This window comes from Prionailurus bengalensis, chromosome E2 (assembly GCF_016509475.1).
Source record: "Prionailurus bengalensis isolate Pbe53 chromosome E2, Fcat_Pben_1.1_paternal_pri, whole genome shotgun sequence".
NCBI classification, from domain to species: domain Eukaryota; kingdom Metazoa; phylum Chordata; class Mammalia; order Carnivora; family Felidae; genus Prionailurus; species Prionailurus bengalensis.
Window position 1 is genome coordinate 17,073,218 of NC_057352.1, and position 24,277 is coordinate 17,097,494.

The following is a 24,277-nucleotide window of genomic DNA, read 5'->3' on the forward strand; positions in this document are numbered from 1 at the left end:
TCTGTGTCTCCCTCTCTCTCTGCCCCTCCCCCATTCATGCTCTGTCTCTCTCTGTCCCAAAAATAAATAAACGTTGAAAAAAAAAATTCTTTTTAGTGAACTTCATTTCTACTAGATAGAAGAAACTTTTAACTGGTCGCTTGATCTTCATTCACATATTGTCAACATTTTAACTTCTCAGCCCTTGACATAATTGGTGGGTTTCACAATGTTAAACTCTATCCAAGAACTATGATCCTGAAAAATAGCCATAGCCACAATGAGAGATACCCCCTCATCCTTTATACACTAGGAAACAGCTGAATGAAATGAACCTCCCTTCCCTCTATGACTTAGATAAGACTTGAGGATGACCCTTCCCCCCTTTTATAACCTATGAGAAGGCCAGGCGGAACCTCCAAATGGCCATTCTTTGTCTCATAAATGACTAGCTGAGCTGTTTGACCCCACTCACTAATCTGGACAAAAATGCCCAATAACTTTACTTGACCAAACTTTAGTCAGGCTTCTCTCCTTCTCTCAGGCCTTTGAACTTTGGCCTACCCTGTATTCTGAGCCAGCAAAGGATGCAAACAACCCTCTTAACAATGATACAAGCTTCAGAGAACAAAATCTACACTTCTGACTCCCCACTTGTCCCAGTAATTTCTGGCTTTATCTTCCTTATAAAAAAAAATTATTTTCGGGGCGCCTGGGTGGCGCAGTCGGTTAAGCGTCCGACTTCAGCCAGGTCACGATCTCGCGGTCCGTGAGTTCGAGCCCCGCGTCAGGCTCTGGGCTGATGGCTCAGAGCCTGGATCCTGTTTCCAATTCTGTGTCTCCCTCTCTCTCTGCCCCTCCCCCGTTCATGCTCTGTCTCTCTCTGTCCCAAAAATAAATAAACGTTGAAAAAAAAATTATTTTCTGCCTGACCTTTTAGATGCCTGCAGATCTTATGGTTAGAGTGTTCTCCCAATTACAAGTCTTCCTTCCCTCACTGCAGTGATTCTTTAAATAAAGTCATTCCCAGGGGTGACTTCAGCTCAGGTCATGATCTCACAGCTCGTGGGTTCAAGCCCCACGTCTGGCTCTGTGCTAACAAGCTCAGAGTCTGGAGCCTGCTTCTGATTCTGTGTCTTTCTCTCTGACCCTCCTCCGCTTACACGGTCTCTGTCTCTCAAAAAATGAATAAATGTCAAAAAAAATTTTTTAAATAAATAAATAAAGTCATTCGTTAGCTAAGTCCAAATTTGTCTTTTATGAGACATGGTGAATAACTTTTGTAGAATAAAACATTACTTTTATTTAATCCTCAAATCCCAAGTCAAATAAAAAAGCATGATCAAATACAAACAACATTCACAAGGCAGCCAATGGGCATACACAAGGAATTATTTCAGATTAAATAAGACTAAAGAGATGCGATAACTAAATGAAGTATTTGATCCTAGATGTGATTCTGGAATGGATCCCAGATCAAGGGAAAAAAGGCTATAAAGGGCAGTACTGGGATAACTAGTGAAATTTTTCTATGAATTCTGAATTAAATAATTATTATATCTATGCTACATTTCCTGATTTTAATAAATGAATGATAGTGGTAGTCCTTGTACTTAGAAAAATACACTGATGTATTTTTATGGATAAAGGAACATGATATCTGAAAATTACTACCGACTGGTTCAGAAAAAAAGAACATATGTAGAAGGAAAGAGCAAATGAAAAGCTAATGTTAACAATTTAATAAAACTATAAGGGCATATGAGAATTCATTCTACTATTTTGGGGGTGTAATATTATATCAAAACAAAAATGTTTTGAATAAATGTTATGAGAACATTTATACTTGATTAAGATATTAAGAGACATAACCAAATGTAACACATGGACCTTAAATATAGGGAATAACCAAAATAAATTTACAAACATTCCCTATTTTGATAGTTGTAATGTTGCTATTGTTGTTTTGACACCATTATAAGTACATTTTCAGGTAAAACAGACTAATTATATTAACGTTGTTAGCAACCAAGAATGTCAGTATAAAAGGAGAGACAAAGTTATAAAATCAAATAGAAAAAAACCTTGTTATCATTGGTCTAAATGGAAATATGATTATGAATTCATGATTATGGTTTATACATTAAAAACAAGTTATTAGCTTTGTCCTCTGAAAAGCCTTAGAAGAAATAACAGCCCTATGACAATGAATATTCCTAATATCCAAACTGTAGTCTCTATATGCCATGATCCATAAGAGGAACCAGAACTCCTTAGAGAGATGGCTCATTTTGGATCTGGCACAGGAAATGTACAAGGTGAACTTGGGACAGCTTGTGCCAGAAAGTAAATAAGCTATCAATTCTTGTATGATCATGTCAAAAGACATAGGAACTGACCAGAAGGGACTCCCACTGGCTAAAGAGAGTACCTGGGGGGCTCAGTCGGTTAAGTGTCTGACTCTTGATTTCGGCTCAGGTCATAATCTCACAGTTGGTGAGTTTGAACCCTGTGTCTGACTGCATGCTGACAGCACAGAACCGGCTTGGGATTCTCTCTCTCTCTCTCCTCTCTCTCTCTCTCTCTCTCTCTCTCTCTCTCAAAATAAATAAATAAATTTTAAAAAGTAATAAATACATAGAGGGCAGTTTGAGATAAAAAGGAATAATGAGGGGTACCTGGGTGACTCAGTTGGTTAAGTGACTGACTCTTGATTTCAGCTCAGGTCCTCATCTCACAGTCATGAGATCAAGCCCTGCATTGAGCCCTGAGCCCTGATATTCTTTCTCTGCCCCACCAGCTCATGTGCACATGTGTCCTCTCTCTCTCTCTCTCTCTCTCTCTCAAAAAAAAAAAAAAAAAAAAAAAAAGATTACAGTGGTTGGAAACCTATCAAATGTATTTCCAAAACCCATGAATACTCAAAATAAACTGACTCACTTACTTTTGGGACTCTTTAGGAGGTTGTAGGATGCCAACTAATTTCTCTGAAAACTAATATATAAAGGGAAAGAATCAAATAGACTATTGTCTTTCTATATGAACTGAATTTGAGGATAACCAAATAGTTTTGAAGAAAATTTCTTATTTATAGAACTCCAACTAAGAAATGCAGAAGGAAGTGAGAGAATTTTTAAAAATCACTATATGTAGGGGCACATGGGTGGCTCAGTCAGTTAAGCATCCGACTTTGGCCCAGGTCTTGATCTTGCCGTTCATGAGTTTGAGCCCTATGTGGGGCTCTGTGCTGACAGCTCAGAGCCTGGAGCCTGCTTCGGAATATCTCTCTCTCTCTCTCTCTCTCTCTCTCTCTCTCTCTCTCTCTCTCTCCTTCCCTCTGCCCCTCCCCTGCTCATACGCTCTCTAAAATGAATAATAAAACAATTAAATTTTTAAAAATCACTGTATGTAATCTTTAATGAAATAACAGATCTCACCATCAATCATAAATGGATGTTACAAACTTTAGGTGTTTCTTGACCTTTTTTCCCCTTGTTTCCCCTAAAAAGGCTGAAAGAGCCTTTTTAGACACCTTTTTTTCCCCTAACCACTATTCAACTATAAAATTTTAATGCCATGGTTATACTGTATATGTGTTTATGTACTGTGTGGCTCCAAGGGCCACAAACCATTGCAATATCTTAAGAGTTTGCCCTGCTAAGAACCAAGTTTTATCCCCCAGGGGGGAGGAGGGTGGGTGGGTGGACAATACCTTCCTCTATTAATAGGTGAAAAAAGAAAGGAGAGCCTTGTAAAAAGGTTAAGTGGACAGCCCTTGAACACTGATCAATATGGCATCACCAGAAGTGGGACACCAGACTTTAAAAGCCTCAGGATGTGATGTAATAGGAAGTACAAGGCACCAACTATGAATTATTTTTGCCTGAAAATGGGATTTATGTAAAATATGATCTGGATTTGATCAAGTTTCTAGATCTAACTACTCATTTACAGAAATACAGGGCATAGGAGAACAAATTATATGACACCCTAAGGAAGCAATTAGCCAAAAGCAGAATGTAGAATATTCTATAAACCTAGTTTTTTAAAAAAACAAATCAGTAATACCAATTAAAATAAAACAAAAGCAAAAAATAGAAGGGAAATTTACAGATTAAAGAAATTTAAGATGTTTGGCAACCTTATGCACTGTGTAGACCTTATCTGGATCATGATTTGAACAAACCAATTGTAAAAATCTATCTTTGAAAAAATTGGGGAAACAAATATGTATGTATTGCATATATGATATTATGGAATTACTGTTAGTTTTTCAAGTTGGAGTAACATCACTGTGGTTATCTAAAAATATGTTTTTTGGTTCTATATGTATACATATGGATAAAATTATACAATGTTTGAAATGCTACAGAAAAAAAGGAGGAAGGATGTAAGGATATTTGCAAACGTTTTAAATTATAGGTGGGTATTGAGCACATTGGGTTTATATTACTTTCTATCCTGCTTGAAATTTTCCATAATAAAGTTAAAATAAAAATCTTCAAATTTCCTCCGGAGGGTGTAGTTCTCTCTCATCAAAAATCTTAGAAATGGCTGATTTGCCATTGGGTGGAGAGAACAGGTGTAGTGTGGTTGGGGGTGGAGTTAGCCTAGTGAGCTCATCCCTGGAGCGCCATCATTTATGGGGATAGCTAATGCCTAAGGACAAGTCACTGAATGGCTGGTTCTTCCTTAAGATGTTGCAGAACGTACTGCAACATCTTGAAAAGTAAGAAACTTGAGGGGAGGAAGAAAATGGTAACTCATTTTAGGCAAGTCTTTTAGATGTGCAACATTCTTTTCCTTTCCTGTGTGGCTCTGTTAGAAAAAGTAGAAGGGACTAAACAATCATAGGCTACCAAGCCTTTCTCACAGCCAACAAAATATTTAGGATCATCTCCCACAACTTCAGGCCAGAGAAAGGGATTGATTTCCCCCACAGGGCTCTCAAAGTAGAATGGGGCATCCTATTATGGTGGTCTTCTCCCTTCCTAGGGCGCTTCAGGTGTAAATCCTCATTATACAGCTTCAAAATAGTCACGTTCTCAGCACAGTAAAGTGAGGAAACTGCAGCACCTGGAACCGCGCGATTCTCAACGGACTCTGTCCGTGTCATACGGGGGTAAAGTACACAGGTGCGAAGTATCCCTGGCCGCCAAAAGCATTAGAAGACCGCAGGCGAGCCCATCGCGCCGCCACAGAAAGGGACACACACATCCAGCACGGTGGAACGTTAAAGGTAACATATTCCCTATCCCGTCCTACCGGAACCAAAGATAAGGTGCGGAGTTTGCCAGCCGGGAGGGGCGCTAAGTGCACGCCCACATCACAGGGGCTGAGGGAAAAAGCTAATAGCACCACGCCCCTGCCGGTCTGAACCGAAGTGACGGTGCAGATATTGCCGGAGAAGAAGGTCACAGCTACTCCCCAGGCAAGGCCGACTTCCGTAAGGAATCAACCTGGAGCTCTATGACCTAAAGGAAACGTAGTCCAGAGCCGGGATCGTCCCGATTCCTCACAGCACCGAGCCCCAGCTGGCATACCGGTATTCCCAGCACCATATGAGAACTTCTTTCTGGATGCTCCAAATTAAATGCAGCGTGCGGGTCCCAGTGAGACGGTCCACTCACCTGACCGCTGCAGACTGGATCCCTGCATCAAGACGTAACGGAATAAGTGTACGAAATGGCGCAGGGACGCGGTGGCCTCCGGGAAATGTAGTCAAAAATGTGACCACCCTCCCCCAACCCCCACCTCCCGCCGCTCGATCCAACAGAATGCAGAGGCAGTGGCCACATTCTGCGGCCCGGAATGGGCCCGAGCCTTGAGTCTCCCTTGCTCGAATGCGGGATCTCAGGCTACTACTACGTGTGTGCCGACCTATCTCATTTGACTCAAGTGACTCCTCCAGAAAATCCCAAAAAGATTACCAGAGTTTGGGTCTTGTAGTGAAGCCTTCAGACAAATGTAGTCCAGGGCTGAAAAAGCTGCAGAAGGCCAGGAGGTAGGGTCCAGATTTCTCAGACAAGAGCTGTGGCTCAGATGCAGTAGCTGTGACCACCCGGGTTTCCGCTCAAGAAGCATCAGAGGTTTGACACACTTCACGGACATGTGTTTGTTATCCAAATGTCTTCTGCAGGGGAAGAGAGGTCTGTGGGGAATGTGCTGTGTATCAGATTGTGTTTGAGACTGTAAGAGGCATGTTAGTGGATATGCGTGTGATCCATTTGGGATTGTGAGAGTGTCTCGGGAACGGTGTGACTATAAGGGTGATGCCTGGGATTAATTAGACAATCTAAGTATTTTATGACTTACAAAATGCTTTTTATTTGCATGGTTATGAATTTAGAGGGGCGCCTGGGTGGCGCAGTCGGTTAGGCGTCCGACTTCGGCCAGGTCACGATCTCGCGGTCCGGGAGTTCGAGCCCCGCGTCGGGCTCTGGGCTGATGGCTCAGAGCCTGGAGCCTGTTTCAGATTCTGTGTCTCCCTCTCTCTCTGCCCCTCCCCCGTTCATGCTCTGTCTCTCTCTGTCCCAAAAATAAATAAACGTTGAAAAAAAAAATTTAGAATAGATTCCTATATAATTATAGAAATGTTAAATGAATGATACATTGAGAGTTCATCTGTAGCAGTGAATATGGGAAAAGACGTGAATGCAGCACTGTGTATCTCAAAACTTCAGTTTTCTCACCTTTAAAATGAACTTTTATGTAAGTTTTTGGAGTACAGCTGCCCAATAGAACTTTCTGTAAAACTCAATTCTGTGTTTTGTATCTGCACTGTCCAGTATAGTAGCCACTAGCCACATATGACTATTCAAGCCCCTTAAGTGTGGTTAGTTTGACCAAGGAATGAATGTTTAATTTTGTTTAATTTTAATAAACTTAAATTTAAACAGTTACCAGTGGTTACCTAAATTGGAGAAACAAGAATTTCATCTGGCAAATAATTTGAAAAATGAGTTTTATATTGAAATGAAGAGAGATGGGAAAAAGTGTAATTTCAGCCTTAGTCTTTTTTTTTTAGAGGAATAATTTACATAAAGTCTACAAATATTATATATACACCTCCATGATTTTTGCATACACAGGCAATCACCACACACAGATCAAGATAAAGAACATTGATTTCCAAAATGCCAGAATGTTCCCTTGTGCCCCATCCTGGTCAACTGTGACTCTACTTAGAAGGGACCATTATTTGGACTTCTAACACCACAGATTACTTTTGTGTATTCTTGAACTTCATTTGAATACAATCAATGTAATGACATGTGCCTGGCATGTTTTTGTCAACATTAAGACTCCGAGATGAGTCCTTTAACCAGCAAATAAATATTTTTGGTTTTATGTGCCAGATGTTGTCTGTCACACCTACTCAACTCTGCTATTCTAGCATGAAAGCAACCATAGATAACATGTAAACAAATTAGTGTGGCTGTATTCCAAGAAAACTTTATTTATGGACGCTGAAATTTGGATTTCATATAATTTTTTACATATTGCAAAATACTACTCTTATTTTTTCAACCATTTAAAAATGTAAAACCTTTCTTAGGTCATTGGCCATACCAAAATAGGTGACGGGCCATATTTTGCCTGCAGGCTGCCATAGTCTAAATCTTGATACAATATATTCATTCTGTATTGATACACATTTGTGTGGGTTTCAGTTTTTTCTTTTCTTTCGTTTTTTTTTTAAAGTTTATTTATTTATTTTTGAGAGAGAGAGAGAAAGCATGAATTGGGGAGGGGCAGAGAGAGAGGGAAAGAGAGAGAATGCCACGCAGGCTCCACACTGTTAGTGCAGGGCCTGATGCAGGGTTCAAACCCACAAACTGTGAGATCATGACCTGAGCTGAAGTCGGGCACTTAACTGACTGAGCCACCCAGGTGTCCCTCCAGTTTTTCTCATTAATAAATCTCTGGTCAATCTTACATATTTTGGGAGACATAGCATTCATTTCTATTAGGAATCCAAGAGTGGAATAGCTGGATCGTAAAGTAGATTTGTATGTACCTGTGGAGATACTGCCAAATCATTTTCCAAAGTTGTGTCAATTTACACTTCTATCAACAATGCAAAGGGTTCCAGTTGCTTCATATCCTTTTAGGCACCTGGTATTATCAGTCTTTTTAATTTTTACAATACTAGAAGGTGGGTAGTGGTATCTCAGTGTGATTTTAATTTGCATTTCCCTGATGAATACTCACTTTAGCATCCTTTCATATACCAGTCACTTGGATAACTTCTATGTTGAGTTGCCTGTTTAACTTTTGACCATTTTATTAAAATGAGTTTGTGTTTTTTCTATTTATTCACAGGTATTTGTATATACTAGGATATGAGGTCTTTGTAGGACGTTTGCGTTATATCTTGTCCAGGCTCTGGCTTGCCTTTTCACTCTAATAATGAAGTCTTTTGAAGAACAGCTGCTTTTAATTTAAATGAAGTTCAATTTATTAATATTTTATTTATAGCTGATGTCTCATTCTGTTTAAAAGCTTCTGCCTACCATAGGACCTGAAGATATTCTATTTTTCTTCTAGAGATCTTATTGTTTCACCTTTCACATTTATAGTTATGATTCATCTCTAATTGTTTTGTTTCTTTCTTTTGAGGTGAGGATCAAGAGATTTTTCCCCCATACGTATAACCAGTTGCTCCATCACTATTTATTGAATTGCAATGGTGCCTTTGTAATAAGTCAAGTGACTTTATATCTGTGAGCCTATTTCTGTACTATATTTTCTCATTGGTATATTTAGCTATCTTGCACTAATACCAAGCTGTCTTTAGAGTAAGTATTGAAATATCATGGTATACATTTTAAACTTTATTCTTTTTCATTATATTGGGCATTCTAGGTCCTATGCAATTCCATATATATTTCAAGAATCAGCTGGTTGATTTACACAAAGAAACCTGGAGGGACTTAACTGGCTTTCTTTGACCCTGTAAATGTAGGATGAATTGATATCTTAATACTAAGTCTTGCAATTCACAAATATTGGCATATCTCTCCATTTCTTTGAGTCCTCATTAATTTATCTCAGCAACGTTTTATAATTTTCATTGGAAAGCATTTATGTCTTTATAAAAAACAGCTTTATTGAGATACAATTAACATAAAATTCTCCCATTTGAAGTGTTCACTTCATGGGTGGCTCAGTTGGTTGAGCATCTGACTCTTGATTTTGGCTCAAGTCATGAACTCATGGTTCGTGAATTTGAGCCCTGCAAATTGTTCACTTCAGTGGTTTTTAGTATATTTACAGTTATACACCCAATTACCCCACAGTCAATGATTTTACATTTTCATCGCCTGAAAAAGGAATCCCACACCCCTTAGCAGTAATTCCCAATTCCTGTCTCCTGTCCCCCAGTCACAGGCAACCATTTATCTTCTATCTGTATCTATAGAATTGCCTATTCAGGATAGTGCATATAAATGGAATCCTACAATATTTGTTTTTTTTGTGACTGGCTTCTTTCACTTAACATAATTTTATCAAGATTTATCTTTGTTGTAGCATGTAACATTACTTTATTACTCTTTATTGCTGAATACTCTTCTATTGTATGGATTTTCCACATACCTTGGGGGAAATCATTGTCTTAGTTAATTATGATGTTAGCTGTCGATTTTTCATAAATTCCCTTTACTAGAATGAGGAAGTTTTCCTCTATTCTGACTGTGTTGAGTGTTTTTATCGTGAAAGGATAGTAGATATTGTTAAATTTTTTTTTCCTTGTCAGACATCATGTGCTTTCTGTCCTTTATTCTATTGATATATTACATTGATTTTTTGCATGCTACACCACCAACCTTGCATTCCTGGCATAAATCTCACTTGGTCCTGGTGTATAAATTATTTTTTTATTTGTTACTAGATTCAATTTGTTAGTACTTTGTTGAGAATTTTTGTGCCTTTTTGTTATTTTCGTGTTTTGTTGCTATGAGAAATACTTTTGTTTTTTATTTTACTGTTTAATTTAAGCTGGTATATAGAGACACAAATTATGTTTTTATATGTACTTAAATCCAGTGATTATGCTAAATTTGCTTATTTATTAAGAGTTTTAGAATTCTAGGGGTGCCTGGGTGGTTCATTTGGTTAAACTTCCGACTCTTGATTTCAGCTCAGGTCATGATCTCTAAGTTCTGTGGGATTGAATCCCATGGCATAGCCTGCTTGGGATTCTCTCTCATCCTCTTTCTCTACCCCTCCCCTGCTCACATTTTCTCTCTCTTTCTCTCTCTCACTCAAAATAAACATTAAAAAAAAAAGTTTTAGAATTCTTTTTTGGATTTTCTACATACAAATTATGTTATTGACAGATACTGTTATATTTCTTCTTTTTCCAATCTTTATACTTTTTCCTTTTTTCCTGTTTATTGCACTGGCTTGGGTCTCCAGTATGATAATAAATGCAAGTATCAAATGTAGATATCCTTGTTTTAGTCCCTTGAGGAATCCATTAGGTTTGTTATCTGAGATTATTTAAAGATGTTCTTTATCAGATTGAGGCAATTTTCTTTCCTGCCACTTTTGTTGAGAATTGTTTTAATGGATGTTGAATTTTTTTAATGGATAGCCTGCACATTAAATGATCATAAGATTTTTCTCCTTTATTCTGTTAATGTGGTAAGTTACACTGATTATTTTTTGTATGTGAAACCATCTAGCATTCCTAGAATACTCATTTGGTCATGATTTATTATCTTCTTTATCATTCACTGAATTTGCCTAGCTATATTTTGTTTAGGGCTTTGCTTTTATGTTTTTCTTGTCCTGAAATTTCCAGGGTTAATATAAATATGTTTTTGGCTTCATAGAGGAAATTGGGAAGTCATTCCCCTTTTTCTTTTCTTTGTAAGAATTTGTACATGACTGATATTTTCTGTTCCATCAAATATTGGGAAGAATTCACCAGTAAAAACATCCGGAACTGGAATTTTCCTTGTGGGAGATTTATAAATGAAGATTTATTTTTTTTTAACAATTACTCAAATTTATATTTTTTCTCATGTCATTTTTGCAAGTTGTATTTTTTAAGAAATGTTATATTTCTTTGAAGATCAAATTTATTGGTGTAAAGTTGTCCATAATGCCTTCTTGTTTACCCTTTAATATCTATAAAATCTTTTTCCATACCTGATATTTGTGGGATTGTTTTCTTTTTTGGTCAGTCTTGCTATGGCTTATCAATTCTGTTGATCTTTCAAAGAACTAGCTTTTGGCTCAGTTTATTTTCTCTATTACAAGTTTGCTTTCTATTTTAGTGATGTCCATACATATTTATTTCTTCTTTCCTTTTACTTTCTTTTGGTTTAATTTGATATTCTTTCTTTTAGTTTCTTATGATGGAGGCTTACATTATTCATATTCAGTATTTGCTCCTTTCTAATATATGCATTTAGAGCTACAAACATGCCCTCAAATTACTGCTTTTACTGCATCCCAGTAAAAGCAAAAATCCCTTTTTGATTTTCACGATCAAAAAGTTCAAAATATCTTTTAAATTCCATTGTCATTATTTGATCCACTGCTTTTGTAGAGTTATGTTCCTTAAGTTTGGATAACTTGGGAAGTTTTCAATGTTTTGTTTTGTAATGGTTTTTGGTTTTTGGTTTTTAGTTTAATTCCATTGTGGTCAGACACGAGACTATACATGATTTCAATCCTATGAAATATATTAGATTTGCTATATGGCCCAGTGTATGGTTTATTTTGCCACACAGTCCACATTCACTTGAAAAGAATATATATTCCAGGGCACCTGGGTTGCTCAGTCAGTTGAGCATCAGACTCTTCATTCTGGCTCAGGTTATGATCCCAGGGTCATGGGATTGTGCCCCACATTGGGCTCCATGCTGAGCTTGGAGCCTGTTTGGAATTCTCTCTCTCTCTCTTTCTCTCTCTCTCTCTCTCTTCCTCTGCCCCTCTCCCCTGCACTCTCTCTCTCTCTCTCTCTCTCTCTCTCTCTCTCTCTGTCAAATTAAAAAAAGAGAGACAATAAAATTTAGAATTAGTTTTTCTGTTGAATTGCTCCTTTTATCATTATGTTCCTATTTATTTTTAGAAATATCTATTTCCTCAAAGTCTATCAGCTATTAAAATAGCTACCCCAGCATTTTTTTGGTTAGCATTTGCATGTTGTTCCCTCCACCATCTTTTTACTTTCAACCGTTCTCTGTCATATGTAATGTATGTCTTGTAGATCTTTTTACATAAAATCTAGTCTGATAGTCTCAATTTTTTTTAGAGAGCCAACTTGCCAAAGCAGGGGAGAAGGAAGGGGTGAGAAAGAGAGAGAGAGACAGAAGAGAGAGAGAAAGGATCTCCAGCAGGCTCTACACTCAGCACAGAGCCTGATGTGGGGCTCAATTCCATGACCCTGGCTGGGATCATGACCTGAACCAAAATTAAGAGTCTGATGCTCAACCGGCTGAGCCACCCAGGCACCCTGGTAGTCTTTACCTTTTAATTGAAATACTTAGATCATTTTTATTTAAGATATTTACAGACATAGTTGGTGTGGTTAACTATAAAAACAGTCACAATAATTTATGCCATTCTATATTCACTTCGTAATGTGACTTTGCTGCTCCTTCCATCCTCCATTAAACACTGCAAAATGAAGCAGTCTTTATTTCTCCATCTCCTGAATCTGGGCTTAACCACATGCTTTTGCTATTGGGACATCAATAAATGTGATATAAGCAGTGACTTGACGAATGGAATTTGCCCATTTTTGTGTGTGAATGGTGTGAATGAACCTGGTGTGAATGAATCTGTTGTAGCATGCTAGAATAGTCATCTAGTAAAGAACCAAGATACACTGGTAGCCAACTTGCCAACCACCGGTGAAACTATCCTAGACTAACCAGCCCCAGCCAAACTGCCTAGAGCTTCATGGATGTGTGAAACTGAGACTCTCCTTGCCATAGTTTTTTCTTTAAAAAAAATTTTTAAGACTTTATTATGGAGCAGCTTTAGGTTTACAACAAAATTGAGAGGAAGGTACACAGATTTCCCATTTACCCCCTGCCTGACACATATGTAGTTTCCTCCATTATCAATATCCCTGGGGAACCTGGGTGGCTCAGGTTCCCCTTTTCCAGATTTGCCTTTTCCAGAATATCATATACTCAGAATCAGACCATCTGTAACCTTTTCCAAGATTGATTTCTTTTACTTAGTAATATGAATTTAAATTTCCTTCATGTCTTTTTTTTTTCACGTTTATTTATTTTGATAGAGCACATGCCCAAGTGAGTGGGGGAGGGGCATAGGGAGAATCCCAAGCAGGCTCCATGCTGGTAGCTCGGAGCCCAACATGGGGCTCCATCTCACAAACTGCAAGTTCATGACCTGAGCCAAAATCAAGAGTTGGATGCTTAACCAACTGAGTCACCCAGACACCTCTCCTTCATGTCTTTTGGTGGCTTGGTAGCTCATTTCTTTTTAGCACTGAGTAACTATCCCCAAGAGGTACCATAGTTTATCCATTCACCTACTGAAGATCATCTTGCTTTCTTCTGAGTTATGGCAATTAAGAATAAAGCTGCTATAAATATAAACATCAGTGTGCAGGTTTTTATGCAGACATAAGTTTACAACTATTATGGGTAAATACAAAGGAATTCCATTGCTGGACTATATGGTAAGAGTATATTTAGTTTTGTAAGAAACCATCAAACTGTCTTCCAAGGTGTCTTTGCCATCATTTCTTAACTGTAAAATAGGATTACCCACTTCATAACATTATTAGGAGTGGAGGATAAGGTAATAGTGTCAATTCCTTAGACCAGCCCCTGGCACATACTAAAAGCTCAGAAAATTTTACCTGTTACTATGATGTGTTAATTCTTAGCCAGTCCCCCTCAGGTTTCTGTAGATCAACAACAATGACAATGTAAACTTAAATTTATTGGCACTTGTAGGTAAGAAAATGAAGCAAATGCTAAAGTCATATAGAATACCATTTAACTCTATGCCATTTGCCTTCATTTGTGGACTTCCAGGGAACAATTGATTCATTAATTTTCCCCCTCACCTTTATTGAGATATGTTTGACATATAACATTATATAAGTTTATGATGTACAATGTGAAGATTTGGTATATGTAAATATTGTGAAATTATTACTACATAAGGATAGTCATTACCCTTAACACATCATTACCTCACACTACCACATCACCTAACACACATTAACAGATAATTATCTCACAATTAGCTCTTTATGTGTATTCATGTGTGAAAGAACATTTAAGATCCACTCTCTTAGCAACTTTCAAGTATACAAGTATATGGTTGACTCTAGTCACCAAGCTGGACAGAAGATCCCTAGAGCTTATTCATCTTCTAACTGGAAGTTTATACCCTTTAACCAACATTTCCCCATTTTCTCAATATCCTAGACCCTGGCAGACACTAATCTACTCTTTGTTTCAGTGAGTTCAGTTTTTTAAGGCCCCACACATAAGTGAGAAGATACAATATTTGTCTTTATCTGATTTATTTCACTTAGAATAATACCCTCAAAGTTCATTCATGTTGTCTCAAATGACAGGATTTCCTTCCTTTTTATAGCTGAGTAACATTCCAGTGTGTGTGTGTGTGTGTGTGTGTGTGTGTGTGTGTATGCATCTATATCTTTATATACACTAAATGTGTTATATATATACATACGATAACATGTACATATGTTAGGTACATGTATATATAACATTTTCTTTATCCACGTGTTGGTTGGCAAACAGGTTTGTTGCCTTCCCTTGGCTATTGTGAATAATGTTGCAATGAACATAGAGGTACAGACATATCTTTGATATAGAGATAGGAGATAGTAATTTCATTTCCTTTAGACATATACCTAGATGTGGTATTGCTAGATCATATGATAGTTCTATTCTTAAGTTTTTGAGGAACCTCTATACAGTTTTCCATAATGGCTGTACCAATTTATATTCCCACCAACAGTGTGCAAGGGCTCCCTTTTCTCTGCATCCTGGACACCACTTGTTATCTCGTCTTCTTAAGGATAGCCATTCTAATAGATGTGAGGTGATATCTCCTTGTGTTTTTGATTTGCATTTCCCTGATGATTAGTGATGTCAAGCATCTTTTCATATAACTGTTGACCATTTGTATGTATTCCTTAGAAAAATGTCTATTCAAGTACTCTGCCCATTTTTAAATCTGATTGATTGCTTTTTTTTTCCTTGTGAGTTGTATGAGTTCCTTACACATTTGGGATATCAAATATATGGTTTGCAGCTATTTAGTTTGCAAATATTTTCCCCCATTCCAAAAAGGCTGCCTTTTCATTTTGTTGATTCCTTTTGCTGCACAGAAGCTTTTTAGTCTGATGTAGTCCCACTTGTTTACTTTTGCTATTGTTGCCTGTGCTTGTGGTGTCATATCCAAAATATCATTGCCAGGACCAGTTTTCCAGTGTTTTCCTCTAGAAGTTTTATGACTTCAGGTTTTATATTTAAGTATTTAGTCAATTTCAACTTAATTTTTGTTAATGGTTATGTTTTTTATTTACTTTTTTAATGTTAATGTTACTTTTTGTTTATGTTAATGATGTAAGATACAGGTCCAATTTCATTCTTTTACATTTGAATATCCACTTTTCCCAGCACCATTTATTGATTATCCTTTCCTCATTGAGTATTCTTGACTCCTTTATCAAATATCAGCTGGATGAATATATGTGATTTTATCTCAGGGCTCTTGGTTCTGTTCCATCAGTCTAGGTGTCTATTTTTATGCCAGTATCATATTGTTTTGCTTACTATAGCTTTGTAGTATAGTTTGAAACCAGGAAATGTGACATCTCCATCTTTGTTCTTTCTCAAGATGGCATTTGGATATTCAGGGTCTTTTCTGGTTTCATAATTATTTTAGGATTGTTTTTTCTATTTCTGTGAGAAATGTCAGTGGAATTTTGATAGATATTGCATTGAATCTGTACATGGCTTTGGTAGTATTAATTGGTAGTATTAACATTTTAACAATATTATTCTTCTGATCCATAAATAGGATTGTTTTTTCTATTTCTGTGAGAAATGTCAGTGGAATTTTGATAGATATTGCATTGAATCTGTACATGGCTTTGGTAGTATTAATTGGTAGTATTAACATTTTAACAATATTATTCTTCTGATCCATAAATACAGAATACCTTTCCATTAATTTGTGTCTTCTTCAATTTCTTTCATCAGTGTTTAATAGTTTTCAGTGTACAGATCTTTTACTTCCTTGGTGAAATTTATTCCTGAGTATTTTATTATTTTTTACGCTATTTTTTTTGTAATTTTTAAGTTTATTTATTTATTTTGAGAGACAGCAAGCAGGAGAGGGGCAGAGAGAGAGAGAGAGAAACCCAAGCAGGCTCTGCACTATCAAGTGAAGCCCAATGTGGGGCTTGAACTCACAAACCATGAAATCATGACCTGAGCCAAAATCAAGAGATGGATGCTTAACCAATGGAGCCACCCAGGTGCCCCTATGCTATTTTCAATGGGATTGTTTTATTTCTTTTTCAGAGAGTTCAGTGTTAGTATATAGAAACATAACTGATTTTTGTATGTTGATTTTATATCCTGTTAACTTTACTCAACTTGTGTGTTAGTTCTAACAGTTTTATGGTGGCATCTTTAGGATTTTCTATATGTAAGGTCATGTCATTAACAAACAGAGACAGTTTTACTTTCTGATTAGGATGTATTTTATTTTTACTGTATTGTATTTTTTATTTTATTTTATTTTATTTTATTTTATTTATTGTATTAATGGGTCTGGGTAGAACTTCCAGTACTATATGAATAGGTGGTGAGCATGGATGGGCACTCTGTGTTGTTCTTGATCTTAGAGGGAAAACATTCAGCCTTTCAGTGTCAAATAGGATGTTAGCTGTGAGTCTGTCAAATATGGCCTTTATTATTTTGATATATATTTCTTTCATACCCAGTTTTTTTCAAGTTCTCAATATGAAAGGATGTTAAACTTTATCAAACACTTTTTCTTCATATAAGGTGATCATATTTTTAACTTTCATTCAATTAATGTGGTATAACACATTTATTGATTTGCAAGTTAATCCATTCTTTTTTTGTAATTTTTTTAAATGTTTATTAATTTTTATATGAAATTTATTGTCAAATTGGTTTCCATACAACACCCAGTGCTCATCCCAACACGTGCCCTCTTCAATGCCCATCACCCACTTTCCCCTCCCCCCCCCCCCCCCATCAACCCTCAGTTTATTCTCAGTTTTTAAGAGTCTCTTATGGTTTGGCTCCCTCCCTTTTTTTTCCCCTTCCCCATGGTCTTCTGTTAAGTTTCTCAGGATCCACATAAGAGTGAAAACTTACGGTATCTGTCTCTCTGTATGACTTATTTCACTTAGCATAACACTTTCCAGTTCCATCCACGTTGCTACAGAAGGCCATATTTCATTCTTTCTCATTGCCAAATAGTATTCCATTGTATATACAAACCATAATTTCTTTATCCATTCATCAGTTGATGGACATTTAGGCTCATCCATTCTTGCATCCCAAGGAGAAATCCCACTTGATAGTGGTGTATGATCCTTTCAACATGCTGTTGAATTTCGTTTGTTAATATTTTGCTAAGAATATTTGCATCTATATTCATCAGGAATATTAGCCTATAGTTTTTGTATTAACTGTAGTATTTTTTTTAATTTTTTTTCAACATTTATTTATTTTTGGGACAGAGAGAGACAGAGCATGAGCGGGGGAGGGGCAGAGAGAGAGGGAGACACAGAATCGGAAACAGGCTCCAGGCTCTGAGCCATCAGCCCAGAGCCCGACGCGGGGCTCGAACTCACAGACCACGAGATCATGACCTGGCTGAAGTCGGACGCTCAACCGACTGCGCCACCCAGGCGCCCCTTAACTGTAGTATTTTAAAAATTTATTAAAAATACTTCTTAATGTTTATTTTTGAGAGAGAGAGAGAGGCAGATGGAGTGTGGGCGGGGAGGGGCAGAGACAGAGAGAGGGAGACACAGAACCTGAAGCAGGTTCCAGGCTCTGAGTTGTCAGCACAGAGCCCTATACGGGGCTTGAACTCACAAATCACGAGATCATGACCTGAGCTGAAGTCAGACGCTTAACTGACTGAGCCACCTAGCCGCCCCTTAAATTTATTTAAAGTTAGTTAACATACAGTGTAGTATTGGTTTCAGGAGTAGAACCCAGTGATTCATCACTTCTCTATAACACCTAGGGCTCATCCCAACAAGTGCTCTCCTTAATGCTCATCACCTATTTAGCCCACCCTCCCACCCCAGCAAACCTGTTTGTTCTCTGTATTTAAGTCTCTTATGGTTTACTTCCCTCTCTCTTTTTACTTTTTTTCCCTTCCCCTGTGTTCATCTGTTTTGTTTTTTAAATTCCACATGAGTGAAATCATATTTGTCTTTCTCTGATTTGTTTTGCTTAGCATAATACACTCTAGTTTCATCGTTGTTGCAAATGGCAAGATTTCATTCTTTTTTTAAAAAAATGTTTAAATGTTTATTTTTGAGAGGCAGTGAGAGGGACAGAGCGTGAGCTGGAGAGGGGCAGAGAGACAGAGACACAGAATCCAAAGCAGGCTCCAGGCTCTGAGCTATCAGCATTTAAAAAGGAACAAACTGGGGCGCCTGGGTGGCTCAGTCGGTTGAGCGTCCGACTTCGGCTCAGGTCATGATCTCTCAGTTTGTGGGTTCAAGCCCCGCATCAGGCTCTGTGCTGACTGCTTGCTCAGAGCCTGGAGCCTGCTTCAGATTCTGTCTCCTTCTCTCTCTGCCCCTCCCCCGTTCACGCTTTGTCTCACTCTGTTTCTCAAAAATAAATAAAATGTAAAAATAAAAAAATAAAATAAAAAGGAACAAACTATTGATAGATGTGACAACTTTGATCTCAAAAACATTGAGTTCTGAAAGCCAGTCTCAAAAGGTCACATACTGTATGATTCTATTTATGTAACTTCAACAAAAAATTATAGAGATCTAAAACAGATTAATGATTTCCAGGGATTAGTGATGGTAGGTGAAGTGCAGGTGTGATTATAAAGGGGCAGCATAAGAGAGATCTTTGTATTGGAATAGTTCTGTATCTTTAGTGCAGTAGTGATTACATGAATCTATACTTATACTCATGATGACATGTAACTACATATATATGTCATATTAATGCCAAATTCTATGTTTTGATATTGTACTTTATGTAAGATGTGACCACTGATGGAAACTTGGTAAAATGTACCATTTCTGTAGATTCCTGTGTACCTATAATTATTTTCAAGTAAAAAAGTTAAAAAAAAAAACTTAATGGACTGAAAAACAGAATGCATACAGCTGAATTGTGAATTAGGAAGCCAGATTTCATTACTATACAGGTCAGAGGAACCGAATGTAACAAAGTGATGCAAAGTATTAGAATAAAACTTGATATAAAAGATTGAAGTAGAAATTCCACCATCCATTTAAAAGAAGCCCCAGAAGATAATAGAAATAATTGAGGAGAGGTAATGTTTGAACTAGTAATCAATGAAAGTAACCTCAAAACCAAGAAGGATGTTAAGTACTCAATTTGAGAGAGCCCTAGCAAGTTAATAAAATTCCAATTATCATTAATTCTGGTACACATTTTGATTTTAACATCTGTGAGACCAGAATGCATCTTAATATCAGTGACATAGCATAGTTTAATTCAGTGTTTTCTTTCCTTTAAAATGGTAAATAAAATAACTGGTTCTAAAAGTGATGGCTTTGAAAAAATTAAGTAAAATAGTAATACCTGAAATACCAAAAATAAGTTTTAAAAAATACTGAAAGTTTCAAGAAAGATTTCAAAAACAGTTTACATACATAAGAATAAGAAATACATTAACATTATACTTTCACAGATTATACTCATGTAGGAAGACAATAGAGTAAATCATCAAATTCAGAGAGAAAAACAATTCGTACCAATTTCCAGACTGTGCCAAACTCTCATTTAAGCATCAATGAAATAAATTAGGCATTTAAGAAACCTTCTCTGAATGTATTCCTGGAAGCTATAATCCAACAAAAAGACAAAATAACCAAACAACAGAAATAAGGTGACAAGGTTGCAATCTTCATACAAAAATCAATAGCTTTCTTATATATCAATAATGATCAATTAGATACTGTAACAAAACATTTCCAGTCATGAAATCAACAAAATGTATAATGCATCTATGATTGAACAAAGCAAGGAATTTGTAAGCTCTTTATCTAAAAGTGTAACGACTAGGGGCGCCTGGGTGGCTCAGTTGGTTAAGTGTCCGACTCTGGCTCAGGTCGTGATCTCACAGTTCCTGAGTTTGAGCCCCGCATCAGGCTCTGTGCTGACAGCTCTATGCTAACAGAGTTAAATTAGTTTTAATGCATGGAAGATCTAACATTGTAAAGATTTCAATTTTTATTTTCCTTTTTAAGTACCCTGTCTGAATAGGATACAGTATAACACCTTGCAGCTTAACAGATTTTCTTTGGTAGAAAGGAAAATAGAAGTGATCTTGATTTTTTTTTCATTATGTTTCTGTATATTTTCTCAATTTTTATAGAAAGTTATTTATAAAGAGCAAAGGTAAAAATGTTTAGAAGGATACAATACTAATATATATTAAAGGACATTAAAACAGCAACAATAAAAAAATTATAATGGATATTCTATGCCATTTTCCTGTCTCTGCAATGCTATATTTACATATATACAAATATATATTATACATATACATACACACACACACACACACACACACACGTATTTCAGAAGCAGACAACAGGACACAATAAGGGAAGAAATTATTCACTAAATAAGAGTGTAAAAATTGAAAAATTTTCCAGCCTCAGTTAATTATTCCCCTTCACAAGTCAGGATGATATAAAAATTACATGCCAAGCACCAGTCTATCATCAAATTAGTAGTAACTGATGAGAAGTAATGCCAGGAGGAATACTATGACAGTGGATAAGGCATTCTCTAAGTCCATGGATGGTAGTTTTATCAGAAGCTTGGCATGCAGGGCAAGTAAATCCATATTGAGTTAAGTTTCTAGTCCAGTAAGGTCAAAACGCTGCCTCTTCTATGATGGAAGTGATCGAAGGTAACCAACCTGCTTCCAGTAGCTAGCTGAACACCTCAAGGAATAGGGTTATGTTGGGGGGCTCAGTATTGTCTCTGCTTCTGGCAGATTGAGCACTCAGCAATGGTCATAGCCAGGTCAGCCTTGGTGAGTGGAAGTCCATGTTGCTGATCACATGCATTACCTCCATCCCTGCCACCATGGCCACTTTGTTCATGGGTCCACTGGATGACAAGGGTGGCTGGGGAAAGAAACTATTAACCACAGAAAGGGCCATCCTGTCCACTTGATTATTAAAATCCTCCTTTGCTGAGGTCACTCATTTACATGGGACACACGTATCTTCAATTTTTTTGCCCTAATTCAGAGAGGTCTACCCACCTACCTCTCCCCCAGATTTCATTGTCCAAATTTCCAATCATGTTCCTTCCACTACAATGCCACACACTTAGTATCCATTTCCACACTTGTTCCCTGGATTTCTAAGTTAGAAAACTCAGGTAGTTCTTTTGGACTGTAGCACCCCTCCTCATGGGTCACACTTTGCACTGCACTTTTAGGAGTCTGCTGGGACAGAGTCTAGTGATAGGTCTAGAAACAAAAGGGGGTGGTTGTGGGGGTTTCTGAGAAGTAGCATTGTCTTGCATGGCCACTACCTCAAGGGAGGTCATTAGTTTCCTCAAGCAATGCATAGTTAATTCCATCAGATGGAAATGGAAAGGCTGATGTCACTGTGGGTGGGGATGCCACTGCCACTAGGGATGGAAAGGCCACCTCTGCTGATGAGGCTGCTTCTACTGGGAAGAAGACTCAATATAGGAGCTCAATGTCACAGCTACGTCAGAGCCTTCCCACTTGTCCCCATACCATCTTACAGGATCCCATTCTTTCCCAATCAATACTCTCACTGTAACATTACTTAACTATTCAGCTGAGAATTTCCCAAATCTCGTTTGAAAAATTCCATTGTTAAGTAATTTCTCTCTACTTGCATTTTTTTTGTAATCAGCCAGGAGCCAAGCCACACCTTCAACTTCATTATTGTTCACAAGTTCTACTTTCCACAAAACACTAGAATGGAATGCAATTTCACCAAGTTCCTTGTCACTTTATAAAAAGAACTGCCTTCCTCCAGTTTCCAATATGTTCCTCACTTCCACCTGAGGCTTCATCTGTACTGCCTTTACCATTCATTTCTACAAACATTCTGTCGATAATGTATTCTCTAAGGTTGAAGTTTTCTCTTCAGCTCTTTTCTGAGATATCACCAAAATCACCATTAATGTCTCTATTTTTTGCATGCATCTAAAAACTCTTCCAGCTTTTACCTATTATTCAATTCCAAAGCCACTTCTACATTTTTAGCTATTTGTTACATTAGCACCCCACTTCTGGTACCAATATCTGTCTCATTCATTTCAGTCTGCTATAACACAGTACAATAGACGGGGTGGTTTATAAACAACAGCAATTTATTTCTCACAATCCTTGAGGCTGAAGTCTGACATCAGTGTGCCAGCATGGTTAGTTTCTGGCAAGAACTGTCTTCCAGAGTAAAGACTGCCATTTTCTTGTATCCTCAGATGGCACAAAAATGTAAGAGAGCTCTCTGGGATCCCTTTTACAAGGGGACTAATCTCAATCAGGAGGGATCCACCATTGTAACTTAATTTCCTCCAAAAGGCTCCACTTCCTAATGTCATTATATTGGGGGTTAGGATGTGAACACATGAATTTCAAGGCCCAAATGGCTTCACTGGAGAATCCTACCAAACATTTGAAGAATAATTAACAATTCAACACTACCTCTACCAGAAATGAAAAGGAAGCAATTCTGTGAAACTCATTTTATGAGGCCATAATCACCTTGATAGCAAAATGAGGCAAAGACAGTAGAATGCAAGAAAACTACAAACTAGTATTTCTCATGAATATAGATACAAAGATCCTAAAAAAAAAAAAAATCCTCAAAATATTAGCACATCATAGCAATCTCAGCAAATCCAGCAATGTATTTATGTACTACATACAAAATGTACACTACAAACAAATGGAGCTTATTCCAGTGATGTAAGCCTTGATCGATATTTGAAAATTCATAAATGTAATCCATCATAACATAGCAAAAGAGAAAAATCACATTTTACTCCTATCAATTGCTGCATATTTCAAATAAATTTCAAGGAAACACAGAGGGTTCCATGGCAGTGTTTCCAGAGAGCAAAGGGTTTTCAAAGTTATAATGGGCCTGGGGTGGGGGTGGGAATCAAATATATAGTGCTGTCCTGAAAATATGTCCTCCAAATAATGATGAACCCAACTTTTATCTTTCCTGTGAAATACTAGGGCTTCTAACAATTTCAAACTCATTTTTCTACAGCAGCCTCATAGGGAACCTAATAGAGAAGAGCCTGTTGATTCTTTGAGTGAACCCTAATAAAATTCATAGAAAATACAGTTTTTAGGGGTGCCTGGGTGGCTCAGTTGAAGATTGACACCACATCTTGATTTCAGCTCAGGTCATGATCTTAGTGTTGAGATGGAGCCTGGTGATGGTCTCCATGCTGATAGCACAGAGCGTGCTTGTTATTCTCTCTCCTTCTCTCTCTGCCCGTCCCCTGCTTGTGTGCATGCTCTCAAAATAATAATTTTGTAAAATTAAAAAAAAAAGAAAATATGTTTTTTAAGACAATGGTACTACTTGAAGCACTGCAAGCTTGAACCTAATGGGACAGAAATAGTACAAAGTGAAAGGGCCTTGGGATCCCAAGACACCTACAGGCTAAAAACAGTCTGAGAAAACTATTCACCTATAAACACAGGCTACCTTTCATGAAGGGGAGGAAAACAAAGGATGATTCAGGGTAAAACCAAGATCTCAGTATGCAAACATGCCACTTGGAAGCAGAAAGACACTTAAATTGGGTTCTGAATATCCCACTGAATATCACAGCAGAGAAACACTGTGAGAAACAATATACATTACATTCTTTTAAAAACCAAATCTTCAAAACCTCATGTGTATTTTACACCTAACACCATTTTAGTTTGAACTAGCCACAATTCAAGTGCTCAATTTTGAGTGCTCAACATGTTGCTGGCAACTATCTTATTTGACAATGAAGGTCTAGTCCATTAATTTCCA

General features: G+C 37.2%; 1 protein-coding gene across 1 annotated transcript in view; it reads right to left on the minus strand.

The window, feature by feature from the left end:
- LOC122494298 (zinc finger protein 729-like) overlaps positions 1-24,277 on the minus strand; it is a 48,582-nt gene that overhangs the window by 13,383 nt on the left and 10,922 nt on the right. Inside the window, exon 4 of the mRNA XM_043599364.1 lies at positions 5,610-5,685. Within this exon, the coding sequence (XP_043455299.1) occupies positions 5,610-5,685 (76 nt within the window). The remainder of the gene's footprint in view (positions 1-5,609; positions 5,686-24,277) is intronic.